We start from the raw sequence: 19,193 nt of genomic DNA on the forward strand, positions 1-19,193 counted from the left end.
CGCAGGAGGAAACCCCATTCTTTTGTGCCACGTTATGCAACACAGGACAGGCCTGGATCATTTTGCACACCTTTTCTGGTTTGTATAACAATGTACCCACACAGATGCATCCAGGCACAGCCACCTTCCTATAGAAGGCCAATGCACCACTCCACAATAGAGCGGGCACGTCTATGCACTATATTGTAGTGCCTTTGTTGTGCCATCTGTGGATTGATAAAGGGGGTTAATATCCAGGGATGCATTTGGGTCGCCATTATTCTCTAAAGAAAAGTGAAGCACAACCGATTTCAAATGGCAGATTAGCAGACCTTAATACTGTATTTTTTAATTATTCTTGGCATTCAATTTGACCAAGAAGCGGATACTAATTGGATACTAGACCAGCTTGCATTTTTCTACCTACACTGCTTTAGACAGTATAAACGATTCATGGGTTGAGCCTGGCCATTTAGTCGCTACATTTGTCAATGCCATTTAAGCATCACAAATTATTTGGACATTGACAGAATGAAAGTGCTTTTTGTCTACAAACACAAATTCATCTTCCCAAGGTGCCCTTATTGCAACATGTGTACAGTCAATTGCTACGATTACGTATAGAAAACCGGACATTGCTGCAAATTGCATTTTGATGTTGGCCTGCTCACCTGCAGTGTATGGGAATCTAATGTACTCCAACTTATAATAAATAATCCCATCCCACACAATAAGAATGACACGGCTTAATGTCGACTAAAATATCCCAGACGTGTCCACCAGCTGCCTCTAAAAATGTCCCTGTGAACCCCATGAACCCAAGAGTTGTCAAAACCTGTAAATTGTTTTTTCTGGATCTGGCGCTCTAACGCCAGACCACACAGCTCAAGGAAAACAGCCCTTGGAAGCATAAAGCAGCGCATGAGCCAACTATACCATCATGAGCCAGAAAATGAGAAATGAGAGACTTGCTCTCGCCTCAAAATTCCACCAAAACCATTCCACACAGCTGCAGCTATGCGCACATTTTCACCGCACATTCTTCCTTTATAAATACCAGTTTATACAGTATGTGGGACAAGGCGTATGCATGGTTTCTAAGTTACTACCAGCCTAATACACTGTGAGCCTACACTACTTAACCTCATACACTTAATTTGTCAATGAGTGTAAATCCAAAAATGTAGCGCAACTGCCAATTTTTTGTATTCATATATCAGTAAAAACAACTTTTGAGCTGTTTCACTGCAGTGCTAATAGAGGTTGCAGGACTGCACCAATGTCCTTGTTCTCTCCTGCTCTGTTATTCTGTTTTACTGAAGCGCTCCCATGTGATGCAAATCCTGCAGTGCTAACTTCAGACCTTCTATTAACTGCTCTTCTTTCTCTTTCGCTTATCTGACCTCCCACTTCCTTCATTTTTCTTCCATTCCTCATATTTAATACTACGACTCTCTCTTTTCAAATCTAGCTAACTCTTTCCTTTTAGAAGAAGTTTGTTTGTATGTTTTTGTGTGTGTGTGTGTGTGTGTGTGTGTGTGTGTGTGTGTGTGTGTGTGTCTATATTTCAGTTTAGTATAAGTAACAAGTCACTCTGTGGAGGGCAAGGCTGCCGGTCAAAGATGGGTAAGACAGGAAAGATGAAAAATAGAAAGGTAACATGTCCTTGGAGGGTGAATGATTTCCCAGGATTCCCAGTCTGTTGACAAGGTAGAAGGCGTGTGAGGGATTTCCTGGAATGCAAACACTGTTTTTTTACTCCCTTTCTCTCCTTTCATGTTTCTCTTCTCTTCCTCTCACACTGTAGACTCGACAGAGGACTCATAGGGGCAAGCTAAATGCCTTGTTTCAAAGCGATAACCTCTTCAGCAGAGGAGAGAGTTTGTAAGATCCCCGTCTCATTCAGCCTCCCCCTGGGGGGACACAAATTCTTACTCTCCTCTCCCCCTCTTCTCTCACCTTCTGGATGGATAGAGATGATGGCTCACACTGCCTGCATCGCTAGCTTTGTCTGACAGATCAAAAAAAGGATGCCGACACTGTTTACCAAACCTCAGCAGTAGGGGAGGTAGACCTTAACAACATCTTCCCAGAGAAAGCCCAACAGAGTGTGATGCTTGTGAGAAGAGAAATAGTTGAAATTATACATAAGGAGAAAATACATTATATTTCAGGTAAGTATGTGAGGCCGGTGCAAGCTGAAAGGGAACTTGAAGCCTGAGATCTGAGCTCTTAAATGCCCAACATGGCTTTGTCAGTTCTTAAAAGCATGAATATTATGAAATGCGTATACAGTAATATATTTCTGTGGAAACACATTGGTGGTTTTAATATTCAAAAGACGTTTACAGTCTTGTTTCTGGCCACCTAATGAATAGTCACTCTCCTTTGAGCTTTGTTATGGTCTCTACCAATTCCTGACAAATATATTTGGCTCTTTATCTTTAGTGGCTAAATGCTGCACTTTCTTCACCAGCTAGTCGCTAACTTTGTCTTTCTGTCATTTGGTGCTGGGCAGTTAGCTACAGTAGGTTTTAAGAGCATTTTTCACTGAAAACAGCTGTGTTAAAAAACTCTAAGTCGCCTGTGAGTATAGCTCAACAGTAAGTGCCTGGAAAACCAAAACCATCAGCTGAAACATGCTAAAAAAAAGCTCATAGAGCTAAGGGGAACTGCTTACCTTGCACGGCCGCTGGATTCTCACGATATCACACGAAAAGTCCATCTTGTCAGGCTTCAAACTATGTAATGAGTTTGGGTTGAACCAGTCAGCATCCTGCAAGAAACTTCAGCATGGTGTATGACAACAGGGAGAGGCGATTGTTCATTCAAAACAACAATGGCTGCTCCTAAAAAGGTTAGCGTAGATGTTGCCATAGCATCAGTTATAGCCAGGGTGCGATTTGTGAAGAAAACAGAGGTGGGGGGGGGGGGGAATGTTTTTTGATCATGCACAACAAAACAAAACATGCAAGAATTAAATCCCCCTTCCAATACCATGGATCGAGCCACTTGGTCGGCCATGCCAAAACACTTATGCACTTCAATATCCAATGGAAAATAATCTCTAAATGAAATAGCACAATGTGGTGTCAACATAAAACACAGGGCTTTCAAGCCGGAGCAGAGTTCACTTTGCGGCGAAAACAAAATACTTTCCCCCAAGAACCGCTCGTTCATTCCTCGGCATGTAATAATCCAATTCCGATCCTTTTCCTAAACTTAATGAGTCGTTTTGGTGCCTAAACTTAACCGTCATCGCCGCATGATTCTCACTTTTTCCGGCTAAACTCCACTACATGGCCCCTGAAAGGACCGTCATCTGGCGTTGCTTGTAGCCGGCTCGCAGTCACCTGTTGGGCGCTAAACAACTGCCGCTGCCAGTGGCAGTTGTTTCACACATGGCACTGCTTCACATTCACAAAGACATTTTGGATGATCTGGATATTCAGGGTCTCATGGCAGAGCTTATCAGCCGAACTCCAGAGCGCAAATCTACGTTTGATGTACCGGTGTCTTACATCTCTGCCCTCCCTTCCCCCCCCCCCCCCCCCGCCAGCACCACCTGCCGAAAATGACTTCCCGCGCGTCTGGCCGCTGGTAGCCGGCGTTCCAGAGCCTTGTAGCGGCTAAATACAACCAGCAACTGCTGTTCAGATTTTATCGTTGTATGGCACTATAGACTGTTACAGCGCTTTACTTTAAAGCCCTTTATCATTTTGTCCCCACCAGGCAAAAAAATATTATAGCGGCTTTAAAGAGAGCAGGGAATATGTCTAATTAGTAGACATATGAAAGAGTAAGACAGAAAAATGTTTCAAGTGACAGACTTTTCACATTTAATCTTTTCCCCTCATAACCTTGCTAAAAGACTGCTGCAAAATGAGATGCAATTGGTGTGTGGACATGACTGAAAGGCTGTTTGGTATGTCAGGTGTGTCAAGAGTGGTAAACTAAAAGTGGTAAAAGCTAATCAAGACGGGCCAAAGTAGCGTGCCAAAAAAAGTGCTAGTCCACTTGGTTCTCATTTTCCACTGTCCCCTTGCCTTTTTTTTGTTGCTATTCGCATCTTTTTCTTTTTTCTGTTCAATCAATATGTTAATAAAATTCTGTCTTAATGTTTTACCAGCCTAGCACTCCTCCAGAGATTTCTACATATTTTTCTTCTTTTGGTTTAGCAAAATGACTGCTTTAATTGGACCAGATGTATAATTAGTAATTAGTCGCCTGTTTTTCTACCTAGTTTTCACTCAAACATTATCTAAGATGTACCACTTCATTGCAGTGTTAAAAGCTAAAGGTCAGAGCCTGCTAGCGCAGGATTCGATCAAACTGATGACTGGAGGATTAAGCAGTTCAGATTGATTACAAGGCTTTGTGTAATCTTGTTAATTCAGCACAAAGAGTTGATTTCATGCTGGCCAGGACTGAAAATGGACTCCTGTTGTAGCTCAAGGGTATGAACCAACCTGGGTCGATTACTATCTGAGACCAATCTAATTCATTTTGCAGGCTTGAGAGAACTTGTCTGACACAAGGGAATGAGCATCAGTGTATTTTCTTAAGACTGCAAAGCCCAGTCATCTTTATAACAATCAGTGCCTGCCACTGGCTTAGAATAACACTAAATGGCAGAGCTATGAGTGAAGGAGTGGAAGGCTGGGAAATTGCCCCATTAATCTCTACAGAATTATTTCCCCTTATGATATAATGTTGACACTTCCCTAAAGCAACCAGGCCTGCAAAAAGCCAATCTGATAGTTTTGTGTCTGGCTGTATTTTCATGTGGCTCATCACTGACACAAGCATTGTCTCATTTTCCTCTACAGGTAAGGAGATTCATTACACTCTTGTTTGATATATAGACCACCCATCCCATCCCTTTATATATGTGCCTGGAACACAGCAATATTGCTTTCAGGGTAAATACCTCCTAGCCATGGCCGTTCATTAAATTTCTGGCTTGAAACGAGCTACTGTACTCCGGCAGCTGTTTTAAATGTTACCTGCCACAGGGATTTACTGTAGAATATTTCACGATCGTGAAAATACTCTTATTTTGGCTAGCCTAAAAGTATTGCAAATGACAGAGGGGTTAGGCAGGCAAATACCACTGTGCACTCATGGAACAAAAAGATAAGGGGATCTCAAACAAAATGTATTTAGTTGAAACGTAACCATGAGGGAATCAAAAGAAATTAACTTCTATTTAGTCTTTGGATGCAGCGGAAAAAGCAGAGGCTTTACAAAAAAGCCATGCTAAACATTAAATTAAGGGATTGAGACCAGCAGGAGAAAGTCAACGAGCAAATACAGAAACATGATCTGCTCATTACTGCCTGAACAGATTTAAATGGTGCCACAATTCCATAAGGTAGCCACCAAGAACAGTTACAGCTAGTTTTCAAGCAGCTGCATCTGGATAATTAACTGAAGCACGTTGCAGACATTAGTGCAGTATTTTTTAAAGCCACTGAAAATGTCTTCTCAAATCCTGAAGGCCCTGAAACCTTTTTTTTTTCCCCTCAGTCAGCTTCTTACAATGAGCGATGTGGTCACACATGAACACGTTTTCATTTTCTGAAGCAATTATGGTTATTTTCTTTGAGAGATTTGTTGTAATTTTTGTTTTGTTTTTGTCTGCTCTTCTGACAGGCTCATCAACATTATTAATGTTAAACAGAAATTCTTAAGATTTGATACCAAGTTTTCAGTGGCTTTCTATATTTTTAAAGTATGACTAAAGAAGCAACTATCAAAGTTTGAAAAATAATTTTCTCTTGGTGCGTGGACATACATGACATCATCTTTTTCCAGCTGGGTAGTGTCCACTTTAATCACTGGTTTAAAGTGGACAGGGCCCAGCTGGAAAAAGACGATGTCATGTACGTGTGAATAGCACAAATAAAAAAATAAATAAAAAAAAAACAATCTCTTATGTAAAATAATCAAAACTTCTAACTTTGGCAGAAAAGTGTGTTCCTGCATTACTTAGAATAATAAGCTGATTAAGAAAAAGGGGTCTCAGGGCCTTTAATGTCAGTGACCACGGTGATTAGTAACTCAATAAAATATATTTCTCAGCTCAGATGGTTCTGAGTAGAAAATGTGGATCTTAACAATTGCCTAATCACCATCCAGACCCTTTATTCCCTCCCACTGTTCATTAAAGGGATATTTTACTTTGATAGAGCAGGTTCATTTTTGAAAACACATATTAAAGAAAACTGGCTGCTCTGGGGACCTGCAGTCAGCACCACTTTATTAGTTTCATTTTGAACCCACAGTCAAAAACACACTTTGACAAACAAGATAAATTAGATTTTTTTATTTGCCCTGCAGCTAACTTCTCAAAAACATATTTTTGCCCGTTTGCAATTATCAAACCGTTTGTCGAAAAAACTATTACAAATTATTTTAGAGACCGAACAGTAGGTGTTAGTTGCTCCATAAACCCCACATGGATTCGCACGTGCTGACAAGTGAATCACTTTTTTTTTTTTTTTTTTAAATGCTCTAAGATGATTTTGTAACTAAACAAAAAGTGCATTTAAGGGCACTGTGAGATGCAACAAAAATCTTTATAAAAAGCCATTAATTAAAAAGAAAAGAAAAACTCACTGAAATGGTAACAAGGTCGACTTTGATTGCAAAGACTTAAATGTTCGAAAATGATGCACTTTTCCATCAACAGCATTATGAAGAAAGAAATAAAATACAACAAACTCATTCTCATGTCCTTAGATTTTTCTTTATTTCAGATCTGAAAGTGGGACAGAATTAAAACCTGTATTTTATATTGAAACCATGCTGACAGCATTACTGTGTGTGTACAGTGTAAACACACGTGCACCTTTATTCCTCATCATTATTAGCTCTACGTTATATCGCTGGGGTGTTGGTGCTTGTAGATAGTATTTGTGCATCTGCACAAACACAAACACACAAACACACAAACACACAAACACACAAACACACAAACACACGAACGAACAAACAGCGCAGGGCAGCTGCGGGGCTAATTTGTTTAGAAAGAATTAATTAGACATTATTAGGGGAATAACAATGGAGCAGAGGCAGGGTGTTTAACAGTGGGACGTCAAAGAGGCAAACCTGTCATGGAACAATAGGCTAATATCCACCCACTGCTTCTCGGCTACTGCTCAATTACTTTATCACACAATAAGACAGACAGACAGACACACACACACACACACACACACACACACACACACACACACACACACACACACACACAAGTAAATGCAAGCAGGAAGTGCATTTTCTGATCAAACCTCAGTCTGAACATTCATTCATGACGGAGAGACGGCAGCGGTTGTTGTTTCTGTATCCGTGTGTGTGTGTGTGTGTGTTTCTAATTGAGCAGATGTTCCCGTATTAAAGGTATCTGCTCTCATACCGTCAAGGCAGATACTGCAGCTGCTGTTGACGTGTCTTCAGTTGACGAACCCAATTACAGAACAAAATGCAAAGGATCCGATATCACTTCAATTCTCACCTCACGCTAATTTCTTTAGCTCTCAATCCAATCTAATTCCTCTCCTCTGTCAACACTTTCCCACTCTCCTTCACAAAATCTGCCTTATCACCGCACTTGGTGGCTGCGGTCCAAACTGCCTCCCCGTTGCGCTCCTTCCCTCACACCTTGTTCTTCCTCCCCTCACAGCCACTTCTTGAGAACGGCCAAGGCAGAGTTGAAGGTGAACTGAGCCTGGTGAGTCCCGCGGTGAGCCAGCAGCAGGGAGCCCGCCTCGGGCCCGTGCCCCGACGCCAGCAGCTCGGTGGCGGCTTTGTCTACATCCCAGCCTCCCTCCTGCTGGTGGGACAGCAGGTGGGAGCTGAGCAGGGGGTACAGGGCTGAGGAAACGCAGCCCACTAGAAGCCCTGCATCCAGGAGCAATGAGAGGAGTTCAGCGTCGCAGGAGGAAGCTGTCTCCTGGAGGGAGAGAGGAGGGAGAAAGTGTAAACACACATGTTGTAATGGAGTCAGGAGAAACTAACTTTCCTTTTTAAGCATGATTGTGTTTTTTTTTTTTTATCCCTGTGAATACATGACAAGAGTAACCGCCACAACTTTGGCAAATATGGAACCAGTTCATCTGCCAAGTAACCAGCTATTATTCAGCAGACCTACTCCAAACACCACTGGCTGATAAAACACTGAAAGTGGCTGGGAGGTGTGGAGATTAAGCAGCGTATTGTAGCTTCCTGCTGCAGCAGCAGAATTTCCAGACTGTGTGTGATTACAATGTTACACGCGTGAAGAAACCTGATGAGGTCAGACTGTTGGGACAAATCCTGTGTTGACACTACCAACATTCCCATGGCATTAGCGCGCACACACACACACACACACACCTTTGCAGCTTTTAAGAGGAACAAAACAATTTTCGACCCATGTTCACACAGCCATAAACAAACCTTTACGTAATGTTTTAACCCCATCTTCCACCTCTTTACATCAATGAGTTGCATAAGCATGCAAATTCAAACAGCTAAATGCCGCTGGGGCTGCTGTGAGTGGTTTGCAGGCCATGCAGAAGCAAGGCTGAGTGCTGGGGTGGAAAGGCCGTCTCTATGTGACTCAGCCCATCTCCCTTGCATCCTCTCACCTGTTTGCTGTCTCTATCCAACTATACAGCCATAATGTACGCACACATACAGACAACAGCGAGTCCCTGTCAGGGTATTTCTGGAGCTGAGGCAGATCAATTATAAATGTAGAGTCTTCTCTTCAGTTGTAGAAAAGGGTAACAGAGATGGAAACATTTCTCTCCCTCACCTCAGAAATCTCTCATCTCTGTGCCAACCTCGCTCTATTTTTCTCTCCTTAAAAGGACATTCTATCTTTAAAAACATTGAAACCGTTTAAAAAAAAAAAAAGGTTAACTTCAACCATTATGATGGATATAAGTGAACCTGAACGCCCCATACGAGAGTTGAGAGACATTCAACTGTTGTCATTGACAATGACACTAACCCCTCCTGGAATTACTGAACATTTTTGCACATAAAATAACTTTGTCCCAAGACTCATAGCTTCAGTGAAAGTGTCCTGGATGTGATTTACCATTTAAATACAAGTTCACGGTTGCTTTGGTACCAAAGGGAGACAGAAGGCTGACGTAGAACAGTTATAGAGATACAGTATGTCATGCATCACTAATAATTTAATTTCTCCCTTCCATTGAGAGAAGGGACCAGATGAATCATGACAAGCCGTGGGAGGGACGAGGGCCACACAGAGAAGACAGACGGAGAATCTGGAGACAGAGGTGGACGAGGAGGTCATCCGGGTATAATGAGAATTAAGGGAAAGAATAGACGAGAGGGAGGGGAGGGCTGCGGAGTGTGGAAAATGTATGAAGAAAGATGGAGGGAGAGAGCTGGAGAGGAGAAAGGCAGACATGCACTGGAAACATCAGATGCATACATTTTTAAGAGCACCAACTGTTTCCAAGTGCTGAATGCACAATTGAACCAAGAGGCACTTCAAAAAACTTAACACTTCAAACTTTTTTTTATTTTGGAGGCTCAACAGAGGCCCAGAACAAATGTTCTACATGGGATTTCTGGAGCTGCAGTGCACACTGACCTATTTTGAAGCTTAATATCTTACAAAAATGATTTCAGACTTTATGGATAGGAGAGGAGCAAAGGATGATATGTTTTTTACAACTTGGGTCTTATTTTTCAAAGTCTTGCCATTACGCCGCTTGGTTATGGTAATATGGTCCTCAACAAAGTATTTCCTGAGATCTGGGAACACAGTGACAGAGACGAGGCAAGACACACAAAGGTTTGATGAGGAAAGAGGCTGTCAAAAAGACAAGAAGTGTGAAAACCAAGAGGTAAAACCAAAAGTGAATGAACCTGCAATGTCTGTAAATATCCTTCACTGCACAGGAAAATTGTGGGCGCACAACTACAGCAAATAGAGTAGGTCAAATTTGGATGTTTACAACAGACAGTTTGGGCAATCATTTCTTTAACAAATAGGGCTTAAACAATAAAAAACAAAACAATTCATTAATCAGCTAAATTGTTATGAACAGTGGGTTGGGTTTAGGAATGTTGGTTGTGGTTAAAAAAAAAGACCAGATCTCAGCTATTACCTTGGTAAATGCAATCTTATGAGCGCCCATAGAAATGATGGTTAAAACTACAACAAGACCAAGAGTCTACAGTCAGGCTGCATGTTAGCAGCTTTGTGAGTCTGTACATAGGCACAGTGGTGCTTGGAGCTAAATGCTAACATCAGCATGCAGACAGGCTGGTGTTTAGCAGGTATAATATTTACCATATCAAACACGTTTTCCTTGTGTTATCATGGTAAAATTTGCTAATTATCCAATAGTTGTTAGATAGATATTTCTGTCTGAACCAAAGAGGTGAACCGACAGACCAACTTTGCCAGAACCACACAGCTTGCATGGCAACAAATAAGATGAAAAATGTCATAAACCAGAATTATTCTTCAATATTTTTACTTTGTTAAAAGTGGCCTTGCGGTGCCCTCTGAAGCTATTAGAGTGATTGAGAGCTAGATATACACATTTGACTTGATTAGGCCTGAAAGCGTGCTAATCACTGAAATCACCTTCTGCAGTGTTTGGCTGTAATGAGGGCTCACACCTACAGAATGCTCATGGCTCTGCGTGGAGAACACTGGTCTGAAAGATGACCAATTTAGGTACAGGAATATATACATGCTGTACACAGTCAGCTACTACTTATAAAAATGGACAATTTCAGTCTTTCCTGCATTTCCTGGTCCATTATGGAAGAGAGAAAAACACAGAACATCACTCGAGCACAGGCCTGGCTCGGCACACGCACACGCACACGCACACACACACACACACACACACACACACACCTCCCAGGCTATTACAGTTTGACGGTGTCAAGAGAGACAGCAGATTTGAGTCTCAGAGTCAGTTGGATTGACAGTCAAGCTGAAAATAGATGTGAGGGAGCAGCACAGAGATGGAGGCATGGAGTGGAATCTTGATATCAGAGTGGAGCAGATAACTTTATGTCCTTTTTACAGCATGCTCAGCTCTGTCACATTTCAGGCACTGCTTTTCGTCCAATGTTCCCACCCACAGTACTGTAAGTATGCAGTATATCGTAGACAGCTGAGTGTAATGACAAAGTTTAAATGATTACTACTCTAAAATCTTCTTATTCTTCCTTTATATTCTTCACTAAAGTCGCAATTACAGACAACCTCTCCAGCCATTCCTCTGCAGCTACTGAGCCGTTAGTCTAGGACAATATAATTTAATACCTAATTTCTACTTCTTAATACTATGAAACGTAAGCATGGTAGGGATGGGTTATAATTCAATGTTTTCATTTATCAACTTTAAGTGGAATTATATCACGACGATTAAATGAATACATTTTATTTATTACAAATTATCATTCTGCAAATTTCTGCAAATTAAAGGAATAATTCGACATTTTGGGAAACATTTTGCTTTCTTTGCAGAAAGTTAGATAGGAAGAGCAAAACCACTGTCATATCCAGCTGTTAAATATGCAGCCACAAAACAGCCAGGAGACAATTAGCTTATCTTGGCATACAGACTGGACACAAGGGAACAAGGTAACAAAGTTCGTCTACCAGCACCTCTAAAGCTCATACTGCTTCCCCCATCCCGTAGGCTTCCCTCCTCACCCTTCTTTCTCTTGAGTTTTCGACTTTCCCCGGCAGTCTGTCCGGGCCTCGGTTTTACAAACTGTTCATCGCAAATAGAATCTGACTGAGGAGGGAATACATCCATCATGCCTTCCTTTCTTTCTCAAAAGGTCAGAAGCTTGGAGAACACGAAAACCTGTCCTGTGGTGTATGTGTTTTTGCGGTACAGGTGTGTGTGTCAGGTTAAAAGCCTCTCCAAATCTTCTCTAAAGGTTCAAAGAACACTTTCTGTCTTCAGTGAAGCGAAAACAAGAGGCATCTCCGGTCTTGTGTGTGTGCTCGCGAGTGAAGCTGGTGTGCACCGTGAGTGAATGAACAAACACTCAGCATGACAAGAGAACTGACACATCAAACTGTAGCCATAAGATGTCCAACCCCCCTTTCACTCTTGTTATTACTTCCTCATTTCTTGCTGTCTTGCCCTGTGAAAGACAGCCAAGGTTGTCTTTCTCACTTGTCTTCAGTGGCCGCTAAATGTTGCCTGATTGGTCTGGTCAATTTCTAACACCCTTGTTTTCTATCGATGCTCTGCACGTCTCTCATTTCCTGTATACGTCTTTCTCCGCCTTCTCTCTCCCTGAGCTAAACTCCGCTGAGTGCTTAATTGGAATTACCGTACACGTACAATGCCTAATACATAATGCATGATCAAGCCTTCTTTTATCATTTAAATCATAAAGCTTCTTTGGAATGCCAGACAACACACAACTATCTCCTTCCCTCCTTCTCTCATCCTTTTCTCTCCTTTCTCAGTCTCTGCTTCCCATCCCTCCATCCTAGCTGTCCCCAGGCTTTAGTGGCGCAACAAACTGAGCGTGCACAAACACATACAACACCAAACAGTCCTTGCATACAGTGCGACATGATTGAAAGTGACAGAAGAAGAGGCTGTGAAGCCAAAAAAATAAGAAAATAAAAGTGGGCTGTGTGACGCATATGAGACACACAAACATGCAGTGAACAAATCAGGGATCAACGCACTGAGTGGCAAGCAAACACAGCTAGATTAACAGGTCCAATTTGGCACAAAAGCTGTAAACAAGCCCACTCAAACAAGCAATCGGACACGTAATCAACTAAATCTCACACGCGCACGCGCGCGCGCACACACGCGCACGCGCACACACACACACACACACACACACACACACACACACACACACACACACACACAAGCCATGTGGGCAGATGAAAAAGGTGTGTGTGGTTCTTTAGAGAGGCCATGTCATAGCAGGTCTGTTGGTTTTCTCCATAGGCCATACAGTGGTAAGAGAGATACCAATTTTGGAGGGTGGTGTCTATTTTGCCTTTACAAAACCAAAAGTACAAGAGCAAAAGTATGGATTATAAGGAATGGATTAAACAGTGTGTTTATCTGCTCTAAACGGCAAATGTTAGCATGTCCAGCTAACAAGTTTACTTCCTACAGTAGCCCCCTAGCTTTACTTCCAAGGCCAAGAGTTAGCATATCATTGAATAACAACATTAGTTTGCAGGGCTACAAGTTACTTAAAAAAAGCCCTGTCCATGACTAGCACATCCACTGTGTAGTATCTCCCCTCTGTGTGAGCCTGGTCTGGATGCTTACCAAGTTTATGTTAACTTGTGCAGTTCTGTCCTGCTCTTCACACGATTTAGGGAAGTGTGCACTCCAGCAACCCCAGAAAACGTGATTGTGTAGGGTTTTCCAAACACATTGCTTGGCCTCAGCCTATAAGCCTTTTCTCTTTTAATGTATAAGTTAAAATATATGGTTTGGAAATACAAACCTATATGTAAGCAGGCAAACAGGGTTATGTGAGAACAAAATAACAATCCGATGTTAAGTTTTTCCATGTCTTACTTATAATACTAGTACAAATGTGTTCTACACTGCAACATAAGACCAATGCTGTTCCTTGTGTTTTCTATATAAATCCTCAACTAGTTAGGATGCTAACCTTTTGCCTGGAACATGTAGCTTTAGCTTTAGTTAGCTTTAGTCTTTTAGCACGATATCATCTAGGCTACTGAACGTAGCAATCAAGTCCATATGTAATACCCCTTTGACAGGGTTCTCATTTTAAAACAATTAAAAAGTCAACCGGAGACAACGTTTCAACCAATTCACGGAATCAACGTTAGCTTAATTAGCTAGCTAGTCTAAAATCTGCTACAGGGAAAATTTGTCGGCCACCGGCTAGAAAAAGGAAGCTTGCATTTGTCGACCTCCTTCTGAAATCAAGGTCCCATTTATTTATTTTTTGATTACCGAGAATTTCACATAGGTGGTGATAGACAGATGGTTTATCCAATCAGCTAACCAGTATTTTCGCCCCTTCCCAAAAGTTCTCCAACGGAAAGTTCCCAGATGGATATGCTGAGCAAATGCGAAGCAATCCATCTGTCGGAGTCAGGTTAGGTTTCAGGGCCATCACACACAAAAAAAAAAAACAGTTGATACAGGAGAAAACAATGTGCACAGTAATCTATGACATCAGATACAGAGCAGGGAACACACACCGGTTGGGGAAGTGCTTAAAGATAAGGCCTGTCAATCATTCAGAGTGGCATGTAATTTTTATGTATTTAATCAAGAGTACAGGGCTTTGCAGTTTGCAGTAGTGGCCAAAATCAACTGCAGGCTTGTTAATCTAGACATGAAACGGCAGGTTAATAAATGAAGAGTGACATTTAAACCTTTCACATAGTTTTCTATGATAAATTAATTTTGTCTGATATTGAAACAAACTGACAAAAGAAATCAAACGCTTACACTAATTTAATAGTAGCAACAGTTAATTAATAGTTAAGCTCCCACAGTATACACTCACCTGAATTTGTGATCGACCAAGCTGAACTAAAATCAATTATTTCTGACCCCCCCACCCTCCTTGATGACATCCACTGATCTGCTAATGGCTGGCTGCTGGCAAGTCCAGGCTATTTGTAGATCTGATAAAAGGTGTGTCTTGCATCAGCTTTAATTTGGTCATGATGGTAAAAAATGTGCCAGCAAAACAAAGGTTTAGAAAAAGAGCAGTGAACTATTCAATCGTGTTAAAGAATCGTTTCACGCAAATTACTTGTAGTTGTAATTTTTCAGTCTATTAAGTTTTGGAAGCTCTAATCCAGAGATACTATTAGGAAGGCACCAATCTCTTTTGGTATAGCCACCAATACAACCTTATTAAGCGATGCTTAAGCCATGATGTGACCGATCCATATCAAATATACTTTGTCAGTGTCATAAAATTTAGTGTCAATTATTTAGGTACAATTTACTTCACAGCAGGCCACGAACCTAGGCCATGCTCAGACTGACTTTAGTGCAGCTCGCTTCATTTGAATAAAGCTAGTCCAGCAATAGGGAGTGATCCAGCGGTTTGCCAGACCACAATGCGACGTCATCTGGCAAGGTGCTGCTGTGGCCAATCAAATACATGCAAGCAGATATTCCTGGTATATTGTGCATTTGCTATATTTCTATTGTTTGCATCACAATCATCGCAAAGAAAAGATAAAATAAAAAAAGATATAGATATATATATATATATATATATATATATATATATATATATATATATATATATATATATATAGTATATAATAATTTTCCAGACTTGTAAAATCTTACATCCGAGTGTTACAGTGTGTTGTTGTCTGATAAGCTTTCAAAATAACCGGATCTGACCCACATGCATGCAGCTGAAACTGCAAGCCAACACATTATCAGATGTATTAGATGTCAGACAATTTCTCTCTGTTTCTGTTGATGTTATCTGCAGATGAACACTGTTCTGTGCTGCACCGAACATGCCCCTCTTTGTTCAGCTCTTAGGTGGCAGAGGCGAGATTATTTCTTAAAGCAGTGTGACACACTACCTGTCTCATTCAATTCATACAGCCCCTCTTCAACTCTTCCTGATTTATCTTTTCGGTCTTTCCTCCCATACCAACCGCTCTTCAGTCAGGCTGTGCTCCCTGCTCTGTCTTCTTTACCTCTGTCTTGGTCTTTTTTACTTTACATTTTCATACATTTGCTCTGTCTTTCAAATTTCCCATCTCATCCCATTTCTCTCTCTAAACACCAATCCATTTTTTTCCATTTGATTTCTACTTCCCACAACTAAATCACACATTTTTTCTCTTCCCAACCTTTAACATCCTGCCTCCCTCGGAACTGTTCGCTTTACTTTCCGGGATAGAAGCAGCGTGTTGCTCAGGTGTGCCGATATAAGAGCTTTAAGGTTTCATTTAATAGGGGCTCTGTCACTTAATAGAGTAGCTTTCTCTTATCTGATCCAGGAACAAAGACAGGGTCTGCTGGGTCTGAGAGGCCTACTTTGTGACAATTTCTTATCTGATCGGGAAACAGTGGCGAGCGAACCACACAGTCTTAAACTATTACTCTCTATCCGATTGTGGCTTTCCACAACCACAGGACAGGTAGTAAGTGGATGAACAATAATTATTTGAATGTTGATGTTTATTTGGAGAACTTCATTCTTATCTTACGATGGTGAAGAGGTTTTATAAAGTTTGGCTGGAAATAGACCAGATTTAGCCCATCACATCTGCATAAGTCATCTTCTTTCCCTTTTTTTGTACGTCACTGTTTATATTCTGTCTCATACTTTTTTTAATACAGTATGTATACAGTATACGGTATCTGAGGCCTGCTAGCACATTATTACATTATTGCTTTTATTACACTGAGAAAAGAAACAAGGATGGGACCCCCAAGGGCTATCAAGATACAACTGAGGGGTCATCAGATGATTAAATTAATGAAAAACAATACCTGTTTAACAAAATGATGTCACTGTAAACTAAAAACATTTGGGTTTTGACTTTTGACTGGATCAGAAAAAGAATGTGAAGTGAATTTTTCACTATTTATTAAAGTTCTAGAGACGAAATGATTAACCAAATATTTGAAAAGATGTCTGCATTTAAACTGTGGTCCATGCAGTAGACTCCGCTTGGGTATTGCAATGTTACTTACTGCTGTCATGCTGTTGATCTGATCCAGAGTCAGCTGCAGCAGTTGCTCATCACCACTCTCAGCCATCAGTTTGAGTGCAGGCTGCTGGAGGCTCAGCTGGTTTTGGAGCAGTAGGGTGGCTATATGTCTGATACACTGGAGAGGAAAGAGAAAGGCGGGGGGGGAGTAGGCGAGGAACAGTGAAGGTTAATCGATGTGCATATAATGTACAGACACACAGGCACATAATACTTTATTTTTTTTGAACTTACTTTTTTATTTCAGACATACATACACACAACACATACATTAGGAACGCACATTAGGAGGTACAGTTTCAGTTCTAACATATAATCATGCCCCCACCTCCTATCTTCAAATATTCCGTCCCTCTTAAAAGGAGGGGACATAATCAACATGTAACAATGAGTATATACCTTTACTGTCAATTGTACTGCAATAGGTGTAAAAATACAACTTAAGTGGAAGAAGAAAAAAAAAAAGAGGTGACTAAAGTGACATTAACTGTATTATTGGTAACCATCTTTGATCTGACTTGAGCTGCAATCTCGCTGTGATTTTCTCCATTATGAACACCCCTTTTACCCTTTCTCGCCATTCCGTTATACTGGGAGGCTGTGGCTTCAACCAAGAAGCTGTAATTGTTTTTTTTGCTATTAAAAGCAGAATTCTCAGTAAGGAAATCAAGCTCCTCTCTGCAACATTATCTGGGACTATACCCAGTATGTACAATGCTGGATCTAAATTAAAATCAATACCCAAAACATGTTTTATTTCCTTTTGGATATTCTTCCAAAAATCTAAAATCATTGGGCAATCCCAAAATATATGTGTAAAGTCCCCCACCAATCCGCAACCCCTCCAACATCTCTCTGAAGTATTACTGTACTTTGAGGTAATAGCTGGAGTGTTAAAATACCTCATTTTGATCTTCCAATCAAACTCCCTCCATGTTGGGCTGCTAGTTACCTTGTGTCCTGCTTTGAATGTTTCTTCCCAGTGTTCATCTGTTATTATAATATTTGCGTCCAATTCCCATTTTCCCTTGACATCCAAATTGGTGTTGTTAGATTCCTGTTGTAGTATCTTATACAATTTTGATATAACCCCTTTCTTTGTCTCTCCCTCTTTATATGCCATTAGTAATTCTTCTAGTTCCGATGGGGCTCTACAGATATTCTCCCACTCCTTATGTGTAGTAAGGTAATGTCTTAGTTGTAAAAACTTATAAAAATCATGGGCTGGTAAATTAAATTATTGTGCTAACTGTTGGAATGACTTTAAGGTTTGCCCCCTAAACACTTGTGCAATATATTTTAACCCCTGGTGTGCCCATATATTATATCCTGCATCCATCATAGATGGCAAAAAATCTGGGTTTATCGAAATTCGGGTGGCTCTACAAATGGAGTTCGACAGTTTTAATTTCTTACATATCATTGACCATACTCTCATTGTCCCCCTGATCCAGACATTGCCCACCTTCAGCCTCTTTAGTGTTACGTCACTCAAAAATGGAAGTGAGTCTATCGGTACATTTTTGCAAGAATTTTGTTCCATTCCCACCCACAATGCATCTGCATCTTTTGTAATTATATACTATTATATATTATACATAATTATAGCCCTAAGTTGAGCAGCCCAGTAGTAATTTTTTAAACTGGGTAAATTCAATCCTCCCTTCTCTTTCGGACAAAGAAGTGTCTTATATTTAATTCTAGCCCTCTTCTTTTCCCAAATAAATTTGGATATAATCTTGTCTAACATTTTAAAGGTAGAATTAGAGACGCTAATAGGCAATCTCGGTAATACGTTCATTCTTACAGTTTCTATCTTCCCTATCAAAGTCAAAGGTAAAATCTCCCACCTAGCCAAATCAAATAGCTGTGACGTGGCAGAAGTAATGATGATACCCAGATATCTGAACCCTGTATTAGTCCATTTGAACTTGAATTTACCCTCTAAATCTGCAGGACATTGACCTGAGAGCATCATAGCTACTGATTTAGCCTCATTGGTCAGATATCCTGATATCTCCCCATATTCGTTCAGGTTATCTATATCTTCATTCTGTCTTATTGACTCAGCCAGTGGTTCAATACTTGCAGCAAATAATAAAGGACTCAGACAGTCTCCTTGTCTGACTCCTCTTTTAAGTAAGAAAAAGTCTGAGCAACACCCATTGACTCTAATCCGTGATTTGGGGTTTCTATATACCATTTTGACCCATTCTATAAAAGGTTGCATGAAACCCGAAATTTGCTAATGTTTGGTAAAGGAAGCTCCATTTTACCCGGTCAAATGCTTTTTGTGCATCCAAGCTAAGTAACATGACAGGCTGGGCTTTGTTTTTGGCACATGAGATATGATTTAATGTCCTCCTGATATTGTTAGCACCTTGTCTTCCAGGAATAGAATAGTCTGATCTGGTTTGATTAATTTAGTTATATGCCTCTGCATTCTCCGTGCCATTATATTTGTTAATATTTTCAAATAATT

General features: G+C 40.7%; 1 protein-coding gene across 1 annotated transcript in view; it reads right to left on the reverse strand.

Annotated features, from left to right (window-relative positions):
• Nucleotides 1–6,716: 6,716 nt before the first annotated feature.
• nbas (NBAS subunit of NRZ tethering complex) overlaps nucleotides 6,717–19,193 on the reverse strand; it is a 173,039-nt gene continuing 160,562 nt past the window's right edge. The window contains exons 52-53 of the mRNA XM_078275300.1: nucleotides 16,695–16,829; nucleotides 6,717–7,936 (exon numbers count right to left, since the gene is read on the reverse strand). Coding sequence (XP_078131426.1) covers nucleotides 7,661–7,936; nucleotides 16,695–16,829 — 411 coding nt within the window. The 3' untranslated portion in view covers nucleotides 6,717–7,660. The remainder of the gene's footprint in view (nucleotides 7,937–16,694; nucleotides 16,830–19,193) is intronic.

This window comes from Sander vitreus, chromosome 18, assembly GCF_031162955.1.
Source record: "Sander vitreus isolate 19-12246 chromosome 18, sanVit1, whole genome shotgun sequence".
NCBI lineage: Eukaryota > Metazoa > Chordata > Actinopteri > Perciformes > Percidae > Sander > Sander vitreus.